Source organism: Hyaena hyaena, unplaced genomic scaffold, assembly GCF_003009895.1.
Source record: "Hyaena hyaena isolate Hyena2069 unplaced genomic scaffold, ASM300989v1 scaffold_93, whole genome shotgun sequence".
In the NCBI taxonomy this organism is placed as follows: domain Eukaryota; kingdom Metazoa; phylum Chordata; class Mammalia; order Carnivora; family Hyaenidae; genus Hyaena; species Hyaena hyaena.
In genome coordinates this window covers 1,413,233-1,434,129 of record NW_024080724.1, presented here as the reverse complement: position 1 = coordinate 1,434,129, position 20,897 = coordinate 1,413,233, and the positions used below count along the sequence as shown (strand labels likewise).

The 20,897-nt window shown below is 42.5% G+C and overlaps 2 protein-coding genes across 6 annotated transcripts in view; one reads left to right on the top strand and one right to left on the bottom strand.

Moving 5' to 3' along the window:
• The window catches only part of TSTD2 (thiosulfate sulfurtransferase like domain containing 2), a 34,200-nt gene extending 22,624 nt beyond the window's left edge, over positions 1–11,576 (bottom strand). The window contains exons 1-5 of one of the 5 annotated variants that reach the window (XM_039234756.1): positions 11,407–11,568; positions 11,129–11,187; positions 8,968–9,178; positions 4,724–5,037; positions 2,493–2,613 (exon numbers count right to left, since the gene is read on the bottom strand). In XM_039234756.1, coding sequence (XP_039090687.1) covers positions 2,493–2,613; positions 4,724–5,037; positions 8,968–9,132 — 600 coding nt within the window. In that variant the 5' untranslated portion in view covers positions 9,133–9,178; positions 11,129–11,187; positions 11,407–11,568. Of the gene's footprint in view, positions 1–2,492; positions 2,614–4,723; positions 5,038–8,967; positions 9,179–11,128; positions 11,188–11,406 lie in introns of those variants that run through there. The other 4 variants (XM_039234759.1, XM_039234758.1, XM_039234760.1 and 1 more) reach the window with 4 other exon arrangements.
• Positions 11,577–11,710: 134 nt separating this feature from the next.
• NCBP1 (nuclear cap binding protein subunit 1) overlaps positions 11,711–20,897 on the top strand; it is a 37,982-nt gene continuing 28,795 nt past the window's right edge. The window contains exons 1-3 of the mRNA XM_039234755.1: positions 11,711–12,075; positions 19,092–19,180; positions 19,735–19,835. Of these exons, the coding sequence (XP_039090686.1) occupies positions 12,042–12,075; positions 19,092–19,180; positions 19,735–19,835 (224 nt within the window). The 5' untranslated portion in view covers positions 11,711–12,041. The remainder of the gene's footprint in view (positions 12,076–19,091; positions 19,181–19,734; positions 19,836–20,897) is intronic.

Genomic DNA, 20,897 nt, shown 5'->3' with positions numbered 1-20,897 from the left:
GGAGACTTCCTTGAAGACAGTTTGCCTGGAAAAAGACCCAAAGACACAAAAAAACTTTTGTGGGCTCAAAAAAAAAAAACCTGAAAGACCATGTTGCTGGAGTATAACAAGTGAAGAATGACATCAGATAGGCAGAAAAGGTAGGAAGGGGCTAAATCATGCAGGAACCTAACGGTACGTCAAGGATTTGGGTTTTACTAGAAATGCACTAGATAGCCACTGAGAGATTATGAGGAGAGCCAGTGAGAGATTATAAGGAAGGCACAGGGGTGTTTTATTTACTTTTTAAGATGATTCAGGCTGCAGTGTGGAGAATGGATTAAATGGCAGGCAAGGACAGAAGAACAAGAATAGATTAAAGGCTACCTAGTGGCACTTGGGTGGCTCAGTATGTTAAGCGTCAGACTCTTGACTTAGGCTCAGGTCGTGATCTCAAGGTTTGTGAGATGGAGCCCAAGTAGGGCTCTGAGTTGACAGTGCAGAGCCTGCTTAGGATTCCCTCTCTCCCTGTCTCTCTGCCCGTCCCTTGCTGGTGCTTTATCTCTCTCTCTCTCTCTCTCTCTCTCTCTCTCTGTGTCTCAAAATAAATTAGATACACATTTTTTTAAAAAATTAAAATTAAAAAAATTTCCTGAAATGGACAAGAGAGGGTGGGGCATGGTCTAAGGTGGTGGAAGAGGAGGACAGAAGGGAATGGACACAAGGGATATTTTAGAGGCAGAAATGGCAGGATGTGACAATGAACTGAATGAGGTAAAGGAAGCTTTTGGCACCATCTGTTAGAAAACATTGGTGTGGAAAATATCACTGATCAAACGACTGCCTCGGGGACTTAAAAACATGTGTGGGGAAGATTAGTTTGAAGATAGTACAAAGTCATAACCCGAGGGGGTCTCAGAGGGAATTCAGTTCACTTCCTTTTGAGTTTTTAAAAACACATTATCTGTTGCGGAACCTGGGTGGCTCTGTCGGTTGAGCCTCTGACTTCAGCTCAGGTCATGATCTCTCATGGTTTGTGAGTTCGAGCCCCACATTCGGCTCATTCCTATTAGCATAGAGCCTGCTCCAGATCTTCTGTCCCCCCTCTCTGCTGCTTCCCTGCTTGCACTCTCTCTCAAAAATAAATACATATATATTCAAAAGATATATAAAAAAATATTAACTGTCTGTCTCTAGTTTTATACACATATATGTGTATGCACACACACATATGCATATGTAAGTCTCTGTATAGGTGTGTATACGTGTAATCATCAAGAACACTGCAGAAAAGTAACAAAAACCATCCACAATCTTATCATGCAGACATAATCATGATTAACATTTGGGTATCTACTACCTTCCATCTTCATACACAAACACTTGCGGTTCTATTACAAACATATATTCATTTCTTTATTCAACACTCCCCAAATATTGACTGTTCTGCTATGTGCCAAGCCCTGGTCTAGCACTAAGAATACATCAATTTAGACAAAGTTCCTGTCCTCATGAAGCTTTTATTAGGGAGACAGATTGTAACAAATTAAACAGGGATTATACATTCAGATAGTAACAAATTCTTTGAAATTGCCTGAGCAGAAGGCACAGTAAATGACAAGGCTGAGAGAAAAGACTACTTTGGATCAGAGTTCTGAGGAGGTGAGATGTGTGCAGAGATCTTCAGTGGGGAGTGAGCCAAGGGAAGATCTAGGGGGAAAGCATCCCGGAGGGAAGGGAGCAGCAAATGTCAATACCATAAAACGGTAACGGCATGCTCTAGGAAAATGAGGAAGCAACTTGGAATCATACCTCTCTCTATGTATAGTTCTGTGAAATTTTTTTCCAGCTAACATATTAAGAACATTCCCTAATGTGAGGGGTCAGTAAATTGTACCTGCTTCTGCATACAGTTTTATTGGAACACAGCCATACGCATCTTGTACCTGCTGTGTAAGGTTGTTTTCATGTTACAGTGGCACGGTTGAGTAGGTGGTGTTTCCTCATTGGTTTCTTTGTTTAGAAAACACATATGGACTTAAAAATTAACAAATTCAACTTTAAGCACTTCTTGAGTACAGACTATAGGAATTTTCTAGCAAGGAATGGCCTATCTAGGAGGAAAGATCATAAAGATTTAAACTTTAGTTTTTAAACAATATACAGTGGCCAGACGACTGAAAAGAAATATTGCATAGCTGATCCAACTGTATCCTGTTATAATTTCTTCACAGTTCCACACACAATTTTAGGGTCTAATAGGAGCAGGAGTGAGTAGTTCTTGTGCAAAGCCTAAAATACTTACCAGTTTGCTTTCTAAGGAAAAGCCTGCTGATTCTTAGTCTACGCCATTAAATAGTCATAGAACGCATGTTAATAACTGGTTAGCAGTCTGCTTAAACGCCCAGCAGGATTTCGCAGAACCTGACAGTGAAACCTTCTGAGCACCAGCTCTGTAGTGCACACTGGAGGCCAGAGGAGCCCCACGCGGGACGTGAGGCGAGAGGTGTTACCTTGCCCGTGAGGCGCAGGTGTTGGCACAGCGCCGTCTGCCAGGCGCAGACCCGGGGGGGGTCCTCCAGGTCTCGGTAGCAGTAGTACAGTAGAACCTCTCCGTCGTCACTGCCCTGGCCCCTAGAGAAGAAACCCACAGGGGGAAGCACCTGAGTCACAGACGTAAGGCAGCCACAGCTCACAAGGCACACCCAGGCGGCATCAGAAGGTGGGCCGCGACGGACCAACACACGCCTACTGTCTACAGCTGCTGTGCCGAGAGACTCAGCAGCTCCTCTCAGTATCTGCTCTGAAGAGGACAGTATCTGCACCCAACTGCCTTTACAAAAAGTGAGCTTACTTTCATTTCCTCATTTAAGCATCAGATCTACGAGACAGGAACCAATAACCCATTTTACAGACATTTCTGGCTTATCCTCGAAGACAAGGTCATATCTGTGTTTGAATCTCTCATCGTACAGAGAGGTTTCACTTCCAGTTTTTCATGTAATCCCTTAACCATGAGAAGGACTATTATTATCCCCACTTTACAGAGTAAACCAAGGCCAATTCCTCCCAGGTGAGAAAGTTACAGAGTGACAGTCAAGCCTCGAGCAACAGTCTTCTGACACTAGAATCCATACCCTTTCTACTGCACTCTGCTGTCTCAGCCTAACTAGTCGTGGGCCCTGGGAGGGTCTCTTATCATCTCTGAGATTGATTTCCTCACCTCTAAAACTGCAGAAGTGAAATAAACTGCATTTCCCAAAGTGTGCCCTGAAGCTGTTCTATGAAATCACATGTTGGAGAAACCTCGCAGACCATCTCTCTGAGATTCTCAGTGGAAGCCACTTATCTACTGAAGGCTCTGAAAGGTCCTGCAATAAAGAACATTTTTAACCTAGTGCTTCCCAAACGTGTTTGTCTTTAGCACCTCTTTTCAATACCCGTTAGCATCCTTCAGGGCCGGTGTTGCATAGAACAGATTTAGAGAACGCTGTGGTAGATGATAATGAAGGTCCCGTCCAGCTCTGGAATCTGACACCCTCGTCAAATCCCGCATCATACGTCAGGGCCTACTCTCCTCTGAAACCCTGTCTATTTAAGAACCTATTTTTCTTCCTCTAAACTAGTGTAACAAATTATCTCCACCACACAATTGAACTGATAATTATGTAGCCTATCTCATATCCTCTAATTGTTTCATGTATCCTTTTCTTGTTTTTCTCACTAGAGAGCCAATTCCTTGAGGCACAGGGCCATACAGAAGCAAAGAGACCATATCTGTATGCCACTTTATAGTTCAGCTCTTACCGTCATCATTGTATATAATCCATACAGCAACACTGTGAGGTAAACAGGACAGGCATCATAAGTACTATGTTAGAGGTAAAGAAATATAAAGAATTTTAGTGACTAGCTCAATTCCGAGCTCAAGTTCAATTCTCTACCATTCTCCTTTTCTTGATAAACAAGAGGTATTTGGCACTGAATAGTAATGACAAAAGTATAATACATTTGGATATTTTCTATTCACCAAATAGTTCAGGAATTGCTTAAAATCAGAAATTTGTCCTCTAGAATTCTGTAATAGAATTTGGTGAGTTTTTCAAAGGCAGGATCTAAACTTCTAATCCTGTGCCTCAGTTTGAAAAGTTAACATCCTTTCTGGGGTGCCTGGGTGGCTCAGTGGTTGAGAATCTGACTTCGGCTCAGGTCATGCTCTCAGAGTTCATGAGTTCATGAGTTCGAGCCCTGGAGCCTGCTTCCAATTCTGTGTCCCCCTTTCTCTCTACCCCTCCACCACTCCTGGGTGTCCTCTCTCTCTCTCTCAAAAATAAATAAACATTAAAATTTTTTTAAGTTAACATCCTTTCTAAAACACGTTCAACTCAGAAAAACACATTTGGTAACAAAATATGCTTTCTAGGCTCTGCTATTATTCAGGGTAATCATTAACATTTCTGAGCTTTCCAACTTATCTTAGAAAATACTAATACAATTTTCTGTTCATCACCTCTCCTTAGAGAAGGTGAGATGTAGCCTTCCACGAAACCTAGTGAACGCTGCCAGCTACATGGGTATATATCACAGCCTCTATATTCCAGACTATGTGGTTATCAGCCTGGCTTAGACCCATAGAGAAATCCTGTGCTTAAGGATCTTGCCATTTTAGTCATAGGTAGTGGTATCTCATTGTGGCTGGAAAAACTGGTAAAATTAAACCGAAAGTACAGACTGAAATTCTTACCTCATTAGCTCATCAGGGCTAAAGCAGCTTATATCCGGGAGCCAAGCGGACCCTTCCCAGTTGCAGGTCAAGTACTCTTTTAGAGGGTTCCTATTGTCCTCGGACTTAAGGCTCTTTGAGGTGTTCAATGTCACAGCCAGCTGCTTTAACAGGGAAGCAGTCTGGTGGCAGATCTCGTCAGCATGCTGTGTTGCCACGTGTCTATGGATGCCGATCCGGTCTCTGAACAGCTGTTGACAACATTTCCACCATTTTTCTTTACATTCAAAAGGATGTGCTGGAACTTCTTTGGTTTTGACAAAAAGGGCAAATGCCTGCAATTACATTTCAAATATGCCACTATTAGCCTTAGGTGTAAGGCTGGCAGAAGTCTCAGTGAATCCCTGACATTATCCTTCCACATGGGTATCTAGTTGTATGTCCCAGTTTTCTTTAGAAGAACTTCTTGAGAGAGTTAGTTTTCATTGTAAAATGTATCCTTCAATCTAAGATTTGTAAGGGACTGTTCTTAAGGAAAGGACTTGAATTTCAGATGAATATTAGTAAAACATTACAAACAACATTATAATTCATAGCTAAAAAGAGAGCGGTAGGGGCGCCTGGGTGGCTCAGTTGGTTAAACCTCTGGCTTCGGCTCAGGTCATGATCTCACAGTTTGTGGGTTCCAGCCCCGCATCAGGCTCTGTGCTGACAGCCAGCTCAGAGCCTGGAGACTGTTTCAGATTCTGTGTGTGTGTATCTCTCTCTCTCTGACCCTCCCCTGCTCACACTGTCTCTCTCTCTCTCTCAGAAATTAAAAAAAAAAAGAAAAAAAAAAGAAATTGGTCAAGGCAATTACACTTAACTATGGAATATTGAGCAGCTTGTTTTAAGTTATATGAGAAAATATTTATGATACAATGTTAAATGAAAAACAATGGATAAAATTTGCTTATACAGTGTAATCTCAACATTTAAAAATCACACCGAGAAAGACTGGAAAGAAATATACCAAAATGTTTTGATTTGGTTTTAGGAAAATAATTTTGTTGTTTTCATAAAAATGATTTATATTTATTAAGAATATTAAACAGAAAACTATGGGTATGCCATAATTCTCTTAACCAATTCCTAACTAATGGACATTTGTTTCCAAGATCTGCAATTAGGGCAAGCGGGTGATGCAAATAAGCAAGGCTGAGTGAGCATTCCACGCATACATCTTTTTACACCTCTTTAAACATCTAATTTAAATAATTATCTGGGATAAAACAGAGCCCCATGAGGGACTTGAACCCATGGACAGTGGGATCATGACCTCACTTAACTGACTGAGCCACCCACCCAGGGACCCCGCCTATTTCCATCTATTGCCTGTTTCTCTACTGTGGCATGTATTTTCTTCCTGTTTTGTAAGCAGTTTTAGTGACCTTTTGTCGGATCACAGTTATCACAAATTTGTTTCCTAGCTTGTCATTTGTTCTTCAGTTCTGTGGCATTTTTGATGTGCAATAGAGGCTAAATGGGATCTATGATTATCAGCCTCTCAACAACTGTTCCCTCCTGGTCTAATGGGAAGGGAGATATTTATATATACGTGTGGGGTGTGTGTGTGTGTGTGTGTGTGTGTGTGTGTGTGTAATGCATTTGGAGACTACTATAAAGCATCCAAAAACACGCACTCTGAACATCGATAACAGCTATGAAGCACCACTGTGGGGTCACTCTCTAGCTGAACACAGCTGTATCTGGGCTATCTCAGACTGAAGCACCAGGAAGGGTAGCCTGAAATTACACTGCAGGGCATTTTTAGCCTCTCTTGCAGTGAATCCTTCCAGACAGGAAAAAAAAAAAAGAAGAGGAGAGGAGAGGAGAGGAGAGGGGAGGAGAGGGGAGGAGACGGGAGGAGAGGGGAGGAGAGGGGAGGAAAAAGAAAAAAAAAAAAGGAGATAGCATGTAGGTCAACATGTGTGCTTCTTTGTATTAAACTTTGATTTTCAAATCTTATCTGGTCTTATAAGGCCTCGTGAACAAGGCATTGAGGACCCAGCAGCAGTTAGCGCCCTTGTGGGGTCTGCTCAAGAGGGAGAGGCAGGCCAGAGCCCGGATGGCAGCTCAGCTCCCAGGTGGGTGAAGCCTACAGGAAGGCAGGCCCTGGAAGGCCCAGCTTGGGGGGGGCGGGGGGGCGGGGGAGGAGGGGATACTATTTACATACAAGAGAATATGCAAATAAGGAAATACATTGGGAGTAATCAGAGCCAAGTTTCTCACCAAACCTCATCAAATAGGAAAGTTATAAATATGGAAAAGGGAGAGTTCAGAAAAATTCTTGTGATGCTGGAATGAAAGTGAAATGCCAGTATGAGCTCACAGTATGAGTAATACTGAGATGGTAGTAAATATAGAAGTATATGTATGCTACATGTAGATGTTTATGTACTCATCAACCTATTTTTCTAGCTTCATACACCAAAGCTCCTGGGAGAAGCAACATTTAGTAGCAATGAGCCTGCTGAGCCTCCAGGTTGTGGTTTTTCATTAGAAGCAACCAGATCTCCCTGAAGAAATGTCTGATTCCAGGGGTGGGGCAGGGAAAATACAAGATGAGCCTGGAACATCTTGTTGAATCAGAAAGTAAGGAAATGCTCAAAGAATGATGGGAGCAAGTCAGAAGGACATAGATACTAGCTTGAAAGGGCGCCCAGCCAAATCTGAGATGATCTGAGCATTGCAATACATCATGACATAATGGACTATAACCCAACAAATAAAATGTAAACCTACAGTCCACACGGATACAAATAAATTGGGAGAAAAGGCGGCTCTTCCTTACAGCAAAATGCCAAGTAGTAAATCTAGAAGGAATGGAGTAATCAGAAAATCACCCATTAGCAGCATTCACAGCAAGAATTAACTAAGCAAAGAAACACCAAAGAATCTAAAACTAGTAGATGCCAGTTGGATAAGGAATAGGATATTTACACAGTCTCAAAGAATTTCCCCTCTCCCCCAAATACTGATTTCTTAAAATGGAAAAAAGAATAATTTTATAACAGAGAAATCTGACAGTCATTCTCTTACTCAAGTAGCCAAAGTTAACACCACCAGTAATGGGACAAATGGCCATTGTGAGCCACCTGATAGAAAGTCGCCAATGAACACAGCATCTCTTGTGGGATAGCTGTGGCAATAAAAGCACTAACCTCAATCTAATCATAAGGAAAAGGAAACATGAGTGAAGATCAAACAAAGGGATATTCTACAAAATAATTCATGTAATCTTTAAAAATGTCATGGTCATGATTTCAGGGGAAAAATGAGAAAGTGTTCTAGGCTGAAGAAGATAGAAGACAGGACAACTCAGTGCAACACCCTGGAGTGGATCAATAAAAGCCATTTGGTACAAGCGATGAAACATAAATAGAGCTTGTGTGCAAAGGGGATATGAGGGTCCTCGGTACACTGCTGGCAACTTTCCTCTAAGCCTGAAATTACTGCAAGATAATATTTGAAAAAAACTTTCTGTACCCTTTGGGTTTCATTTTCAAGGACATCTGTGTGAGATGAGAATAGAGGGGTGGTGGATAAGAAGTTATAGGCAGAGACATCTACTCTTCATTGACATGAAGCCAACAAAAGCTAACTGCAGAAGAAGGACAGCAGACTGGAGGTAAGAAAACTAAGCCTCAGTTGCATGTCCTCAGGTCGTTTTCCTTCCTCTGTCCTTCAACAGGAGGTTTGAGTCAATGATCTCTGAAGAAAAGGATAAATGGCATAGAAGAGCAGCATATCAATATTACCTCCCATTATAATCCAATCCCAACTGTCCTTAGTAAGCTTGCACAACCATTCTGGGCTGTTCTGTCCCTTCTCCTAACCAGAAGAACCCAGCCAGCTAGATCAGTTCAGGAGTCTTAGGTGGCAGCTGCCCTACTGCCTGTCTGTTCTCCATATGACAGGGTCTCCTGGGAGCCTGTGATTCTTCCCCTAACTCTAGGTAGGAAAAGGAATGCGGCCCATCTGTCTAGGATCTGTCCTTGAGTACTCAGCCATAAGTATTCCACAGTCACACCTTGCCTATGATTCTTCTTTGTCTGGCACTGACTTAAGATCACTAGTTAACGACCCTAACTAGACCTTGCCTTGAGCATGGCAGCAGCCTTCTGTCTCACTAGGCCTCTGTTCCCTGGAGCTACTAGTGGATGCATCTGAACTAACTCTATATTCATGACCCTGAAGCATAAACAGCAATGAGGCAGTTTTACCTTTTTCTTGGCAAATGAGTATTTCTTTTTTGTACTGACATCCAACTCTGCTTTGAGACTGCTACTGGGATTGATAAGCCTTGTATCTTTTAAATCTAGGTCTGAAAATCTTAAAACACAGGCCTCCAGGTCGTCTTCTTGGTCTGGTGAAGTGAAAGAAGGCATCTGGTTTGGTTGCAGTAGTGACAGATTCCTTTTAGTTAACGGTTTCCTAGGAAGCAAGGCAGAAACAACAATGTCAGTCTTTGGTTACTATTTGAGGTAAACTTGAAGCTAATCAATCAGGCAAATGAGCATGGGCCCAGCAACCCAGGCCATCGATCCATTCAGTCACTCATTCAATAAATATTTATTTAGCACCTACTCTATGCCAGGCACTGTTCTAGACAATAGGAATAGAGCAGTGAAAGAAAGTCTCTGCCTTCTTGGAGTTTACATTCCAGTAGGGAGAGACAGAAAGTAAACAAACAAATATATCGATTAAATTTAAAAAGTCACGTAGGAGAGGCGCCTAGATTGGTTAAGCATCCAACTCTTGATTTTGGCTCAAGCCATGATCTCAGGGTTATGAGACAGAGCCCCCCATCAGGCTCTGTGCTGAGCACGGAGCCTGCTTAAGATTCTCTCTCTCCCTCTTCTTCTGCCTCTCCCTCCAACTCCCCTTTAAAAAAGTCAGATAGGAAAAGGGTCACGAAGACAAAAAACAGGGTAAGGAGTTGGGAGTGATGGAGGGGCTCTTTAAAACAATGAATAGGTAAAGTCTTTCTGAGCCAGTAGCATTTGAGCAGACACCTAAATTAGGGGGTAAACCCTGCAAACATTTAAGGTAAATTATGCCTGAAAAGCACCAGCTACAACCAAAATCAACCAAACTGTGTGCTAGACTTCAATTATAAACAATTTGTCTTTTTTTGTCCTCTAATTTTAGAGCCTGTCCAAATTCTGTTCCTTAGACGAAGTAACAACCCGGAAAGCCCCATTTTAATAAACAGAAGAAATACAAAATATAAAAATCACTCCTGTGGCCAAATCTTGTCCAAACAGACATACTACCAGTCCCATTCAAGCCACCATAATTTTTTTTTTTTTTAATTTCTTAACGTTGATTTCTTTTTTGAGAGAGAGACAGAGTGCAAGCAGGGAAGGGGCAGACAGTGTGGAAGACACAGAATCTGAAGCAGGTTCCAGGCTCCGAGCTGTCAGCACAGAGCCCGATGCAGGGCTTGAACTCACGAACTATGAGATCATGACTTGAGTTGAAGTCCAACACTTAATCTGAGCCACACAGGTGCCCCAAGCCACCATCATTTCTTGACTGAATTACTGCAGTAGCCAAACTGCCCTCCACCGCAGAAAGGTTACTAAACAGTAGTCCAAAGGCTTCTCAACATACTCTAACAAAGTCCAAAGTCCCTCGGAAGCCCCTCTCACCGCCTCTCATCTCATCTACTATAATCCCTTTGATCACTCCTCTGATTGTACTGTTTGTTCATTCCAGAATGGATCACTAGCACCAAGAAAGCAAGGGTTTTCCTTTGTACACTTATGCATAATTGGCATGTAGAACACTGCCTGGCCTACAGGAGATGCTAACTATCAGTAAACACAATTTATTTGTTGAACGAAATAAAACAGTGATTGGTAGCCAGGGAAGGCTTCTCTAAGGACCTGATATTTGAGCTGAGACCTAAATAACAAGGACCATCATGCAGATTTAGGAACAGAGATCTTCAGGCAAAGGAAACAGTATAAATTCCTAAAGTGGGAACAAGCTTGTCTTATTAGAGAAACAGGAAAAAAGTCAGAATGGATGGAGTATAGTGATTAGAGAGCACAACTCTGTAGGTCCGGGTATAGAGTTTGCAATGCAAAGTAACTGGAGAGTTGTAAACAAAGGAGTAACGTGGTCTGATTCTGGATGTGTCTTCAAAGTAGAGGTGGCAAGGTTTACAGACAGACTTGTTACGTAGGAAGTGAAAGAAAAGGAGGACCCAAGAATGACTCCTACCTACATTTTTGAATTAAGCAATCAGACGGAAGGTGCCATTCATTGAAATGGTTAACCCAGAGGCATGGGTTAGGACCTAAGAGTGAAATATGGCAGTCAGATAGATGAGTAGGTGCGGTACTCATCGGAGACGTCAGGGCAGGGGATACATACACGTATATGGGTACACAATAACCACTGAAGAAATGACTGGAGCAATCACCTGTTCCTTCCTAAAAGACAACCGAGAAGGGCGAGGGGTAAGATGACCGCCCGAGGGTAACCCCGCGGCAGAAGGGCTCGGGCTCTGACAGGTCTTCCAGTCCCAGGGACCACAAGCGCGGCGCCGCCCCCCACCCGGCCCCACCCTGGGCGCCGGGCCAGGCCAATCGCTTCTCCCAGCTTTCCCGACGAGGCAAAGGCCCGGAAGTGGGAGAAAAGAGAGCACGCACCCGCCAGTCCTAGTTCTTTCTTAGATCTTTCTTTATAGAACCGTCTCCGCCTAGGAATCGTCACTGCGCACCGTCCCAAAAACCTTCACGAGCCCCCCTCCTAGAGGTTACGGAGGAAGGCACACTGGAGACCTGCCCTCGCCCCGGAAGTCTTCGAGGCTGTTAGCGAAAGGGCCGCCGGGAAGAAAGACTGCGAGGCTCCAGGGAGGGTCTGAAGTTAAGGCGGGGATTCCAGGGTGTGTTGTGGACCGGCCGCCGCTAGGCTTGGCTCACGGCCGGTGGCCTCAAGCTGGCTAAAGAGGCGGTGCTTTCCGCGTGGCCCCGGAAGGACTTCTAGCGAAAGGCGGGAGAAGGAAGCCGCCGAGAGGCGGAGGAAGCTCGAGGGGGCGGTTGCGTGCAGACCGGACGCCTTCGGCCTGGTGCGGTCCCAGACACCCGCTCTCTAGCACCCGAGCCAGCCAGGCCCACTCCGCAGCCTCTCCTGCCTGCGCTTCCGGGACCCGTCTCGAGCGAGTGCGCCTGCGCACCGGCCTCTGCGCGCGCCTCCTTGCAGTCCTCACACCGGCCGGCGGTCGGACAGTTCCTGCCGCTCTTCCCGCCCGGCTTCTCGGTTAAGCAGCGCCTCGGCGTGCGGCATGTCGCGGCGGCGGCACAGCGACGAGAACGACGGTGAGTGCCCTCGGCCGGGCCGCCGAGGCCGCGCCCTGGCGGGAGCCGAGGTCCCGACGGCTCGAGGGAAGGGACGGGAAGCCCTCCCCCACCCCAGCCCGGGAGCGTTCGCGGAGCCACGGAGCGAAGGAGGGTGGCACAGCGGGAATGTGGCCGGGCGACTTCTGGAAAGCCCCTGCTGCCCTCCGCCCCAACTCCTTTAGTCGTCGGCCTGGTGGACCTCTCCAGTGTCTAAGGACTCTTCACGATTTGGTCCTTAGTACCGTCGAGTAGGGATGTACACCTGGGTCGGTGCGGCCGTCTCTTGGGCACAATGACCGGGAGGGACCCCTAGTCTCAGTGACTCGTTTTGACCCTCAAACTGCACCTGTAAAGGGCCCTCAGAAGGGAAGGAACAAAGCGGTGAGTGGGAGATCTGATGAGTCGCAGTCTGAGCTCTGCTGTACGGGTCATGCGTTGGTTTGCCTTCTTTCAAACGGCAGGGAAAGCAAGCTGTGTCTCCTCCGTACTCACGAGGTCACCAGTAAACAGATGCACGTCGTTACGTTAGATTTTGAGCTGGCTGCAAGGGTATTTCCCTCATGAAAGAGGAGTGCTGGAAAACTCCCCGGAGAGCTCTCAGAGGCGTAGATCGGTGGCTGGCTGTTCATTTGGATGGTTGCGATCCTGGGGATCCTGGCATTGCCACCATAAAAACCAAGGGTAATCTTGCTAGTTAAAAACAGGGAAAGGTGCTTACCTTACAGAAATCCGCCAAGAGCACACATCCACCAAGAAAGAAACTAAGGAATTCTCTTACTATGTACTCCTGTATTGCTGTTTAAAAAGAGTGTGGCGTGTTGATTAAATCAGAGGATTTAAGTTCAAAGCTAGACCACCATTATTTCAGAATCTTGCCCAGGTTTTATTGTCTCTATAAACCTTAGTCTGTAAAAAGAAGTGTGTTGGGTACCTCTTCTGAGTTTGTGAGGGTTAAATGAGGTAATACATGTAACAAATACCACATGATTTATCATCTGTTAATGCTTAGGAGGTGACAAGTATTGGCAGATGTCAACAATGTAAGAAAAAAATATAGAAGAAATTTTTAAATTAATTTTGTTCACTAACATTTTCCTCGCCTTGAATCTTGGGGCCTTTGGGAGTAGGAGCAGAATCACATGTGTTCAGTTTCATTTAAAAAAATTCTTTTAAATGTTTATTTATTGTTTTGAAGGAGAGGGAGAGAGCATGAGCAGGGGAGGAGTGGAGAGACAGGGAGACACAGAATCTGAAACAGACTCCGAGCTCTGAGCTGTCAGCACAGAGCCCGACACGGGGCTCAAACTCAGGAACTGTGAGATCCTGACCTGAGCCAAAGTCGGATGATTACCTGACTCAGCCCCCCAGGCGCCCCTCATGATTTTAGTTTTAACAATGAAACATCAGATTTCTGCTAAGGAATAGTTTGAGAGGATGTTCTGATCTGGCCTTATCTGACACCTAAGGGCCCCGAGTGTTAGTGTGACAAACACGGGGAGACAGCCTGCGGTGGCTAGACACCAGTGCAAGCAAGTCGGCGGTTGTCTTCACTACACAGGTGTTACTCTGTTGCGTGCTTAGACTTTTGTTGTTGTTGTTGAATACATGAGGCTTTTTGCATAACGTATGTACTGGGCGCAGAAAATACAGCTTCCCTATGCTTTGAATTTGATTAATCAAAAACTAATGCCTGAACTGCTCGCTTGGGATTCAGGGAAATTGAGTCTTTTAAAGTTTTTCCCATTTTCTTTGCTTTCCTCATACTTTCTGTTCTCCATTCTTCTCACTTCTCACCTTAAAGGGAGAGAAAATGTTTCCAGAGGGCAACCTGGAGAATTGAATGTGAATATGTAGAAAAACAACTTTTGCTTTTATTACTTTTTTTTAAATTTTTTAATGTTTTCTTTCTTTCTGAGAGAGAGAGAGAGCAGGGGAGGGTCATAGAGAGAGGGAGACACAGAATCCAAAGCAGACTCCAGGATCTGAGCTAGCTGTCAGCACAGAGCCCAATGCAGGGCTCAAACCCACGAACCCTGAGATCATGACCTGAGCCGAAGTTGGAAGCTCAACCAACTGAGCCACCCAGGTGCCCCTGCTTTTGTTATTGTGATGGTGGCATAACTTTCTTGGGAGTTAGTTTCTTTTAATACCAGGCAGCCAGTAAATCATGGTCCATTTGGGTCTTGGTGCAGAAACCATAGAATGAATAACAGAAAGAAGTAAAATAAAGAGTAAATTAAAGTTTACTATGGTGCATTATTTAGTAGTAGAGGGGCAGTTCATAGTTCCTCTTAGATACTATACCGAATCTGGAACTTTTATGAATTGCCACAACTTGGGTAACAGTCAGCTACGGTTTACCCTAAACAGTGATCTGAATTTCCTAGTTAATCATCTACTGATTTCTTTAAGATATGAACTAGTAGATACTTAAATGTGAGAGAAGACTATTTTAAAACAGGCTGAATTATAATAGTCCTAATTAAGCAGATACATCAGCATTTCTGGATTATTGTCAGCTCTTATCAGTCACTGACTGCTGTGACTTTTCATGTGCTTCGCAAGATATCATTTATTCAACAAAAATTAACCAGTGCCAAGCACTGTCCTAACTACTGGCATACAGTAGTGGACAACATAAAGATGAAGCCTCCTTTTACAGACAGAACACAGTCAGATAAAACAGTGTATCAAATGGTGACAAGTGCTATGGAGAAAAAAGCAGGTAAAGGGGGTGGAGACTGTTGTTGGAGTGGAGTTGCTGTTTTATGTAGGTTGATCAGAGAGGGCCTCACTGAGAATGGCATCTGATCTGAAGACTTGCAGGAAGTAAGGGAGCAAACCAGACTGCTGTATGGGGAAAAGCAGTGGTCTAAGAAAAGGGAACTGAATGCAGAGGACTTAAGGCTGGAGCATTCCTGTCATGTTCGCAGAAAGCAAGGAGGCCAGTGGTGCTGGAGCAGAGTTGGCCAGGGTGAGGAGGGGCTGAGGGGGGAGTTGTAGGAGCTAAGATACCTAAGATAGGTAGCAGAGGATCAGCTCATAAAGGGCAGTTTAAAATTGTATCTCTGAGGCTCAGTCGGTTAAGGGTCCGACTTTGGCTCAGGTCATGATCTCACAGTTCGTGTGTTTGAGCCCCGCATCAGGCTCTGTGCTGAACGTTTGCTCAGAGCCTGGAGCCTGCTTCAGATTCTGTGTCTCCTCTCTCTGCCTCTCCTCCATTCGTGCTTTGTCTCACTCTGTCTCTCAAAAATAATTGTTAAAAAAAATTTTTTTTAAATAAAATTGTATCTCTTTGTTGAGGCCAGAGCTTCAGGATCCAGGGAAATAAGAGACTATACCAATGAAGTTCAGCTGGAGTTCAGTTAATAGAGAGGGAAAGGGAAGTCTTAAATGGAAAATTAATGTGTGTGGAGACTGGTCCACTGCAAAATCTAACTCATTTCTTAGAATCTCTAAGAATGTCTCTGAAGCCTTTCAGTTATTACAGGATATGCCTGTAATAGCTGTTCAGTTCATTGTTTATTTTATTCTTCTAAGAAAGTATTTATATTATCCATAATCTTTGCCAAAAGCCCATATTAACTCCCTATTAAGCTACTTAGAATTTGGTCCTTGTCTTTTAGACCGTGACTGCTTTTTTAACTTCACTATAGAAAAAATGTAATTAGAAGTGAAGGGCTTTGTTACTCCAAGGAAGAGTGTAGTTTGTTACAGGCATGGTGGTCACCCCTGCTTTAAGCCTGCAAGATCAAGCAATGTACTTTTTTCCCTTTTACCTTGTTGGTTTTGCTACTTTGTCTTTTGCGGGGTTGGTCTTTGTTTTCCATCTTGTGGTTTTTATAGTAAGTAAAGATACGAGATGAGTATAGTGTATCCTTATAAAGTTAGGATCACCTTACAGGGGAAAAAAAATATTGGTGTATGAAGATCCTTTTAAATGGGTTGGGTTTTTATTTATTTTTAGCGTGTGTTTGTTTGTTTGTTTATTGAAGGAGAGAGAGACAGAGCATGACCCTGGGAGGGGCAGAGAGAAAGGGAGACCGAATCTGAAATGGACTCTGGGCTCTGAGCTGTTAGCACAGAGCCCAGTGTGAGGCTCGAACTCAGGAGCCCTGAGATCATAACCTGAGCTGAAGTCAGTTGCTTAAGTGACTGAGCCATCCAGGTGCCCCTCATATGGGTTTTAATAAAGACCCACTTCTCCCTTCTGTACTAGCCAAGGCTGTCAGGGCGAAGTGGCAATACGTAACTTGAATCTATATTGTAAAAACTTCTACATTTAATATCAAATGTATTCTTGCTCTGGGAGCTACCTTGGATATGTTTTCTTGAGCGTATGTGAGAACATTAAGCTAATTCCTCACATTTTATCCCTAATGAAGTGCTTTATTCTGTGTACCCAGGTTATCTTCTAAGTTAATATCCTGTTACTGTCTATGAGTTCACCTGTGTCTATAGTTTTACCACCCCCACCTTCAAATCCTCTCGTATCTCAGGTGAGAGTGGGGCATATCTTCTTAATATGTTCTGCCTCTTCTATTCTCTAAACAAAACTTGTCCTTTGATATAGTCAAAATGGGAAGAGAGAAACTAAGAGTTGCAGTTCAGGGAGGACTATGTACTTGTACTTTCTAGTTTTTCTTCAGAAATCCCATCTTCTCGTCCTACAGCATTATTTTTTCCTTTTTTAAGGTTACAAGAGGGTCTGGGAGGGTTGCTTTAAAGACTGGGGTATTATTCCAAATTAATTTGGGAACAGGCTAGCTGGGTAGTTAATTTAGGGAGGATATGGAGGGTGGGATGTGAGATAAAAAGCTGGCAGAGTAGATGGGCTAGAAGGAAGGAAATGGTAGTTAAAAGTTAGAAAAAATAATCATAAAAACCAAAAAGGTGCTCTTATTCAGCTAGTTTCAGCATCTGCATTTCCCCAACCTTACCAGAAATCTGGTCTTGAAGGATACTATTAGTATATACTACTTTGTAGAACAGAGTTGCTCATTATCAGCACTATTGACGTTTCAGGCTGGATTAGTCTTTGCTGTTGGGAGTTGTCCTGTGCAGTGTAATATGTTTAGCAGAATCCCTGGCTTCTACCCACTGGATGCCAGGAGCACTCCCCCAGTTGTGACAACTAAAAATGTCTCCGGAGATTTCCACGTGGTCCCGAGCGGAGGCAAAATCTCACCCAGTTAAGAACCACTGCTCTAGAAGAAGGCTATTTTAACATCCTGGCTGACAGCTTATATAAACATTGCCTTGAATATGCAGTTTTTTCAGTGAATAAATCCTGGAAACAGAAGACCTTTTTTATGAAAGTTGGTGTAGAAGCTTTATAGATCCTGTGCCTCCTTGAGAATCAAGGTCACGGATTCCATTGTCACACATGTCCACTTTACATGGGCGGATATTTCTGGATATCTTAGCTGTCACACAGCATGTGTGTTATTTTTTATGACATTATCCTCTCAAAACTATATTTGTTATTTAAGCCAGATCATAATGATAAATAAGAAGTCGGGGTCAAGCACCTGGTGATTTACCCTGTGGCCTTTTATAATACTTCCCATCAGGTCCTATCTGAATAGTAATAGAATGGTTTTATTCAGCTTGAGTTCAAGTGGTACTTGAAGATCATTTCAGTCATTGGAGACACTTTTAACACCAAGTTTAGAATAGCCAGGAACGGTGTTTTATGAGAATCACTATATATTTCAAGCCAGATGTTATACTGGCAAGTGAGTGATTATGAATTCTGTAAAAATGGTTCAGTTCCTTTGGCTCCACAGGTCTGGAGAAGATTGAAGTTCTATTTAACTTACTCCTGGGTAACCCTATATCCAGATTTTCATTATTAATGCAGATCCCCAGCCCTGTTACAGACCATTGCTTCCTTGCCCACATGCTGTCCTGATAATCTAATTGGCAGAAGTCAAAATTGAATTATGTTGGGAGGCTGGCCAGTGTTGTGTTTACCAACATCGTGTTCTGCACTTAACACTGGTAACTTCAGATTTTTAAGCCATAGATTATTCCACAAAAGGATACGAGGTATGTGTATTAAGGTTTTGAGCAGAATGGTAAGAGATTATTAACAGCAAGAGTCTAAACAATAAAGAGTCCAGTACCTAAGTTTAATTTGTAGTTTGTTCACCTTGAGTTCTGCAGCAACCCAAAGGACAGATAGGTGATCGGCAATGATTTCAATGTGGTAGATCTTTTTTTTTTTTTTTTTTTTTAAGATTCTGTGAATGATACCGTTTTTGAACATAATAGACCAGTAGTTAAAGTAGAGAATCATAAAACATATACTTTCCCTCACCAGTTATTTGATACAGTGCCCATGACTAAAGTATATATTGTAATTCCCATTACTTGGACTCTACCCTACTGCTGCATGTTCTACAGAACCAAAGCTATTATTAATTAAAGAGTTGAAAGCTCAAACACTTGTAAAACTAGTGAGGAATCCTAATGTCTTAGGCTCCCTTTTCTATCTTTTGACATTTTCCTTTATTTCCCCCCAAGTCGAGTCTTTCCAAACCATTCAACCTGGTTTTCATTATTAGAATAATGAGTACTACTGGCACTAAGAGGCTTTAAGACCAAGCAGCTGAAGATTAGTTCAGTTTAAAGAATGGGAGTAGCAGTACATGAATGGTCCAGAGAGTATTCTAACTACCGGTGGTTAGGACCTGGTAGGCACCGCTCCTGCCTGTCACAGAAGTGGATGGGACTGCTGCATTGCATATCTCCATGGGGCACTGTTCACACAAAATTGAACATAACTCATGCCTCTTGGAGTTATTATATTGTCTCTGGGTGTGGAGATCTTTGGTGACTCTAGCCCAGTCTGAAACGTAGTAGGTCAGTTAAGATCTTCTGTGTGTAAAAAGTAGGGTTTCTGGTAGGAAAGAGATTAGAGCAGTTAAAAAGTTAAATTTGTGATACCAGATTCATCACGTCATGTTTCTTTTTTTACACTGTTGAAACAGGGGGACAGCCTCACAAAAGGAGAAAGACCTCTGATGCAAATGAAACTGAAGATCATTTGGAATCTTTAATATGCAAAGTAGGAGAAAAGGTAGGTGCCCCATAGGCACATGCTGTGAGGGGCTTAGGGTTGTAATGGACTTTGCTTGATTGATTTCTGCAGCTGACACTTGGTGATCTGAGTTGTAGGCAATCTGTATCCCAAAATAAATGCATATCAAAACCCGTGGGATACAGATAATTGAGAGTTCAATGTTTTTAGTAATTTTCATAGAATATGAATGTGAATCTTGGAAAATACCTTAAGGAAAAATCCTTTCAATTTATAAATGAAGAACCAAACAAGTCCTGGTTACTTGAGGTAATTTGCTGAGAGTCTTATATTAAGTGAATCAGTTACAGAGATAAGAAAGAACCAATAATGTCCTCACATGTCTAATTCTGCTACCTTGGACTGTTTGCTTTTAAATTTTCATTCATTCTCTTTTTATGGATTTCTAAAGAACAGTACTACCCCAATTGATTTATACTAAACCTGTCATAGTGCCTTATATAGATAAGACTTTAACTTTTTTTATGATCACTTAGAAAATTTTAACTAATTGCTGAGTACCTAACAGATATTTAATATGCTGTCCTCCACAGAGTGCCTGCTCTCTGGAGAGCAACCTAGAAGGCTTGGCTGGTGTTTTAGAAGCTGACCTTCCTAACTACAAGAGCAAGATCTTAAGGCTTCTTTGTACAGTGTATGTATGCAAAAGATTTATGAATCCAGGTGATAATGTATTATCTACTCTTAAATGCTTTGGGAGTATTCAGAAGATGTGTTTACATTCCATGTATTTCATTAGCTTTCCTTCTAATGGGAAACTTACACAAATGGAATGAAGTTTGGTGAATCTGAGAGATAAAAAGGACTAAAACTGAGCATTTTCCTTAACATTTTGTTTATTGGGACCTTATAATCATTTGACTATTTTTAAGTGAGAAATTAGACACTTTCACATTCAGAGATTTTCTTTTAAGCATATGCACTTAAATATATACAATATGTAGAGTTTAATTTGTGTAAATATATTTTTTTAAATTTTTTAATGTTTATTTTTTATTATTGAGAGAGACAGAGCAGAATGTGGGAGGGGCAGAGAGAGAGGGAGACACAGAATCCGAAGCAGGCTTCAGGCCCCGAGCTGTAAGCACAGAGCCCAATGCGAGGCTCTAACCCACACTCCACAAGATCAGGACCTGAGCCAAAGTCAGATACTTAACTGACTGAGCCACCCAGGCACCCCAGTATTTTTAACCAGGAGTACTAAATAAATTCAGAAACTGGTCACTTAAATGATAGTCCTTCTAGGAAGACCGAAGAAGCTTTTGAAGCTATTAATGGACATACTCTTTCTTTGACTTAGGTTAGCAAGAACAAATATTATTTAATCTGTGAGTAAATTGAAATAGGAAAAGTCTCATATGGAATCATGAAACAGTCTCTGCCAGTGGTGGAATTAATCTAGATTTTCTCATCTCTCAAATAGACCTTGATCACTATGAATTATATACTCTGCAAAGAAGTAGTTATGACTTTTAGATAAAATGGGTCTTTGTACTGTACATGAAGTTATAAATTATGAGATATTTTAAATTTTCAAATATGAAGATGATTTATAAGTTACTATTTCAAATGTTCTAATTAAATAATGCTGACAGCTCATTTTTGAAATTTAAAAATGTGCATGCAAATCAAAGTTACCAGCGGATTTCATTTTAACCTCATAAAGAACAAATAATTTGGGTTATAGTTTTTAAAA